General features: G+C 37.6%; 1 protein-coding gene across 1 annotated transcript in view; it reads left to right on the forward strand.

The window, feature by feature from the left end:
* Positions 1-6,116, forward strand: part of rttn (rotatin) — a 73,258-nt gene that overhangs the window by 60,118 nt on the left and 7,024 nt on the right. The window contains exon 43 of the mRNA XM_016537252.1: positions 617-743. Within this exon, the coding sequence (XP_016392738.1) occupies positions 617-743 (127 nt within the window). The remainder of the gene's footprint in view (positions 1-616; positions 744-6,116) is intronic.

The raw sequence follows: 6,116 nt of genomic DNA on the forward strand, positions 1-6,116 counted from the left end.
AAATGTGTATATATATATATATATATATATATATATATATGTGTGTGTGTGTGTAATTTAATTATAATTTTTCCCAAATCAATGGAAAACCTGAGTACATGCAAAAATCTTAATTATTTAAAATAATAATCTATTTTTAATAATATATATATTTTAATAGTTTTAATAATTGTTTATTATTTTTAATAATTGTTTAATATTGAATAATTTCAACAAATTTTTTTTTTTTTGGTCATATGACATGCAAGTTAATAGAAAAAAAATACCTCATCTATATTAAGTTTGTTGACATCAGCTGTACATGTAAATGCGTCAGATTTAGCCATACAGGCAGATTGCAGTCCCTGATGGTAGTCTTAAGTGAAAGCAAACAGCCCTGAGCTAGTGTAATAATGTGGGAAAAAAGTAAAAAAAAAAATTTATTATTAATATTAATAATATTATTTACATGTGCCACGGGCAGATTGCAGTCCCTGACAAATTATCATTGAGTTAGTATAATAATGTGGAAAAAAATAGTATGAATTAATTTAGAAATATAGTTCATTTTGAGATTTTCAAAATATGCACTTAAATATGCAGTATTGACTGATGCCGCCAAGTTTTGTCTCAACAGGCTGTGGCTACAGAGCTGTGTCTGGCAGCGGTGCTGATGGCTCTGTGGCCCTGGTTCCTGCTCGACGATCTCACCATGACAGCAGCCCTGGAACTGCTCTGTGTCTACACGGCTAACTGCACAGTGGGTCAGTCTTCTGAGAGGTGGAGGAAAGAGAGCGAGAAAAGAGGAATGACAGAGTAAAAGAGGATTAGAAAGCGAGAGACAGGGTGCTGAGATTATGTATGGGCTTTGTGCTCACTGTAACCGTCTCATGAGTCATGTGGCGGTACAGTAAGTGCCATTGTGTACTAAAGGCAAGGCTGACATGAGCCCGACAGCTACAGAAGGGATTGTGTCATAGTCGAAGTGTGCTGCCAGATTACTGGAAACTAAGATTGAGCATTTGTGTTAAGGGGAGGTACTTCAGGTGTAAGTGATTACTTTGTCTGGTTGAGCAATTTTGCAGCTTATTATATATATACAACCCCAATTCCAGAGAAATTGGGACATGTTGTAAAATGCAATAAAATCAAAAATCTGTGATTTGTTCATTTTCTTTAACTTTTATTTAATTGACAAAAGTACAAAGAAAAGATTTCTAAAGTTTTCACTGACCAACGTAAATGTATTTTGTAAATATGAACAAATTTTGATTTTGATGGCTGCAACACTCCAAAAAATTTGGAACTGAGGCATGTTTAACATTGTAAATAAAAGGAAGGTTGATGTGACACAATCTTTCATTGTTTGGGAATTGAGGATACTAATTGTTAAAGTTTTGCAAGCAAAATTTTTGTCCAGTCTCGCTTGATACAAGACTTCAAAAGCTCAGCAGTCTGTGATCGTCGTTGTCTGATTCTCCTTTTCATGACACATATTCATTTACATTTTCAATAGGAGTCAGATCTGGACTGTAGGTAGGCCAGTCTAGCACATTCAGTCTCTACGAAACCACGCTGTTGTAGCACATGCAGAATGAGACCTGGCATTGTCTTGATCTAATAACCATGGACTTCCCATGAAAGACATCATCTTGATGGCAGTATATGTCTCTGTACAATCCTAGTATATGCCTCCATGTCAATAGTACCTTCGCACATATGCCAGTCACCCAATGCTGTTTGCTCTGCTGCACCCCCATACCATGACAGACTTTTGCTTTTGCTTCTGTCGCTAATGAAAGTCTGGATGGTCCCTTTTGTCTTTGGGACTGAGAACTCGAAATCCATTTTTCCCAGGAACAAGTTGAAATGTCGACTCATCTGAGTATCTCATTTTCACTGTCTTTTTGACTATCTGAGATGAGCTCTGGCCCAGAAAACCCGGCAGCATCGCTGCATAGAATTGATGTATAGCTTTCTCCTAGAGTAACAGATATTCAAGTTGCATTTCTTGATGCAGCAGCAGACTGTGGTAAATGACAGTGATTTTCTGAAGTACTCCTGAGCCCATGTGGCTATATTTCACACCGCAGCATGACAGTTTCTTATGTAATGCCATCTAAGGGCTCAAAGGTCAAGCACATTCAACTGAGGTTCCCTGCCTTGCTCTACATGTACTGTGGTTTCTCTGGATTCCCTGAATCTTTTCACAATATTATGTATGGTACTTGGTGAAAGACAAATTTCTTTGCAATTTTGCATTGCAAAATGTGATTTTTTATTTGTTTGACACTTCTCAAAGTGTCAAGTGATGAGCCATGATCCAGCTTTGCTTGCAAAGACTGAGATGCTCCTTATAATAATAGTATCCAATTGCAGATTGGCCACAGCCCTAATGAATGGAGAAGTGCGACACGTTGAAAAAGCTGCAAGGCGCAATGGTCAAAGATGTCCATCTAGCACCTATTTACATAGAAAAACTAATTAAAAAGCAGCGGAGCTTTGTAAACAGCTCAGAGTAATCATGTCATCTCCATAAGAACGATATGATTGCCAGAACAAATTTACCAGGATTTTTGAAAAGGTCCTGAAAGGTTTTGAAAGCACCCACCGGCAAAAACATAAATCGGCACCTAAGAAACGGACTAAAACAGAGACTTTTGAAACTGATGCATGGATGCCAACATTCGCTCTGCATATCCTTGACAACTGTGTAAACAATAACATCCTGCTCATTGTTGTACCCATAGATTTTTATAGGTAGATTCCCCATTCGACCGCTCCAAGCACGTAGATGCATCCGCCGTCTAAATAATAGGGAATCTACCTATATATCTATGGTTGTACCTGTATAAATGGCTTCTCAAAGTGTCAAGTGATGAGCCATGATCCAGCTTTGCTTGCAAAGACTGAGATGCTCCTTATATACAATGTATATAACATGATACCTTGACCTATTACCAATTCACCTGCTTACTGTGAACTGTTTTAAAACAGTTTAACGTGGATATTCTATAACCTTTTTACTTTTATTTTGCCTCTGCCCAACTTTTTTGGAGTGTGTTGCAGCCATCAAAAACAATTTTTTTTCAGATTTACAAAGTACATTTACGTTGGTCAGTGAAAACTTTGGAAATCTTTTTTTTTGTACTTTTATCAATTAAATAAATGTTAAAGAGAATTTTTAAAAAAAATCACAGATTCTTGATTTTATTGCATTTTACAAAACGTCCCAACTTCTCTGGAATTGGGGTTATATATAGACAGGAACTGTGCATGACTGGAAATGGTCCAAGATGACCACTGAGTCAACAGATGTGCTCTAAAATGATATGTTAAATGAGAAAATGGGAATCATTCTGCCATTTAACGTGCAAACACGGCAGAAATTTTAAGAGAACCAACTTCCCCAGAGTTGACCCTGAACGTGTGCACGTGACGGAACTGAAATCTGTAAAAACCAATGAACTGAGGTCTATTAATAGCCCCAGTAAAACAGGTCGTAAGATGATGTTGCGACACGTTGAAAAAGCTGCAAGGCGCAATGGTCAAAGATGTCCATCTAGCACCTATTTACATAGAAAAACTAATTAAAAAGCAGCGGAGCTTTGTAAACAGCTCAGAGTAATCATGTCATCTCCATAAGAACGATATGATTGCCAGAACAAATTTACCAGGATTTTTGAAAAGGTCCTGAAAGGTTTTGAAAGCACCCACCGGCAAAAACATAAATCGGCACCTAAGAAACGGACTAAAACAGAGACTTTTGAAACTGATGCATGGATGCCAACATTCGCTCTGCATATCCTTGACAACTGTGTAAACAATAACATCCTGCTCATTGTTGTACCCATAGATTTTTATAGGTAGATTCCCCATTCGACCGCTCCAAGCACGTAGATGCATCCGCCGTCTAAATAATAGGGAATCTACCTATATATCTATGGTTGTACCTGTATAAATGGTCATGTGGCATGTGTTTTCGATTGTGTAGTGTGGACGGAGATCGTTTCTGAAATGCAGTGAAAACACCAGTGTAGATGAGGAACGTTTTCATTTTAAAACAGCAATTTAAAACGAAAATGCACTAGTGTAAACAGGGCCTCAGTCTCAGGTGTCCCTAGAATGTGTCTGTGAAATTTCAGCTCAAAATACCCCACAAATCATTAATTATATAATTTTGAAAATGTCTATTTTGAGTGGAAGCAGAAACGCGCTTTTTTTTCGTGCATTTAGTCTCTTTAAATGCAAATGAGCTGCTGCTTCCCTCCCCCTTTTCCAGAATAGGGCTGTGCCTTTACAGCTTTTACCTCAAATATTCTGCCAAAAAACATCCGTTTGGTTTTGATTATCATGTCTATCGCATTGAAATCATGCATTTTAAACCATATTAGTTTAAACTTCTGATATATGGATTTCTGAGTGCACACATCCGAAGCACACGCACAGAAAGCGGCTGTCACTCGGCATGCGAGTACTAAAATAAGTTCTCTTTCATGTCTTATTGCGCATAAACTGTCAATACACACAAGTTTGTTAAAAACACACGAGTTACAAAAACAGTCGGTTATGTCTGTGAAGGTAAACAGCTGGGAAATAAATTGTGTTTATATTAGATCTGTGTGGCAGCAGCAATATACAGTAAATAAATCAATAAATCCACCACTCTCTTGTATCCTCCGAGTCTGGGACTCTAAATAGTGTTATGTGCTTGTCAGTCCAGCCAAAGACAGAAAAGTTAGCATGCTTTGCTTGAACTTTTGCCATGGCGTTAGAACTGGTACACTGTTGTCACTTGCTAAAACACAGTTATGCCGGAATTATGCCGTAGTATTCTCGTACCTTCGTAAAATTTACGTTAAACCATTGATGTCACATGGACTATTTTAACAATGTCCTTACTACCTTTCTGGGCCTTGAACGTGTCAGTTGCGTTGCTTTCTATGCAGGGTCAGAAAGCTCTCGGAATTCATCAAAAGCAAATAAGGTAAAAATAAAAGTCGTTGAGCAAATAAGGCAAAAATAAATGCATATTATAAGACAATGAAAGTGTTTTTTGTAGTGCTGTCAAAATTAGCGTGTTAATTTTTTCAGTTTAACGCGTTAAAATTATTTAACGCCGTTAACGCAGAGGCGGAGCCTAGGGTAGGCCACCCCACTCATAACTGCTGCCTCTGTCTCTATTTTTCTTGACAAGTAGTGCATTTATTCAGTCGCAGAACGTCTTTATGACCACATCAAACCGGAGACGTTTCAGATGTGCGCTCCACTTCAGTTCAGCGGCAGGCGTGAGTCAAACGAGCGTGGAAACTGTACTGTGCTCACAGTGTGTGATCTTCAATTGCATGCACAAAGGCGCCGGCGCGCGCTGTTGCCTGGCCCTGTATCATTTCATATCAAATCACGTGCATGCAATGTCGTGGTCAGTTAAGGCATGAAGTTACCAAAAAGGCGATTAAAGCTGCCATAAATCTGTGCATGCATGTAATATGTTATATATGAGTCACATTTAAGAATATGTATCTGAAATGGTTTTCCAAACTGTCCTGGAGCAGCCCAGCACGGTCTCTCTCTCATGTAACACACTCAATTCAACTCGTCAGTTCATTAGTAGAGGACTTCAAGACTTGAAATGGGTCAGAAAAGGTAAAGAGAGAAAATACGATGCGTGTTAGATCCGCTTCACGTTCAGCAGCGGCAGCTCTTAAAGAAATAGCAGCCAAAACAACCTAATAACCAGCTGCTGTGATGTCTGTTCATCAAAAATAAAAGAAAAAAGAGGAAGTCAATAACTTTTATAGCTTTAAGGATTCATCTGTATTTAGTTTAGAATTTAGTGTTTGATAACTTTATTCAATTGCTGTATATTTCTGCTGAGGGGCACAGGTAGCCTAGCTAAATATGACATTTATTATAAAGGGGTTTATGTGAAGATTGTTTTAAGTTCACTTAAATTAGAAGTTAGTTTTAAAGTCTAATAAATGTTAAAATTGATAGCTCTTAATTATAATGTAATGTTGAATGGCTATAGTCAATGGTTAAATATTAGGGGGGATTTTTTATAGGGAAATCAGTATTAATTGGTATCAGTGATACTGGCCATCATAAAAAAGATGCCATTAAACAAATATTAAAAA

This window comes from Sinocyclocheilus rhinocerous, unplaced genomic scaffold (assembly GCF_001515625.1).
Source record: "Sinocyclocheilus rhinocerous isolate Xijiao unplaced genomic scaffold, SAMN03320098_v1.1 scaffold1328, whole genome shotgun sequence".
In the NCBI taxonomy this organism is placed as follows: Eukaryota; Metazoa; Chordata; class Actinopteri; order Cypriniformes; family Cyprinidae; genus Sinocyclocheilus; species Sinocyclocheilus rhinocerous.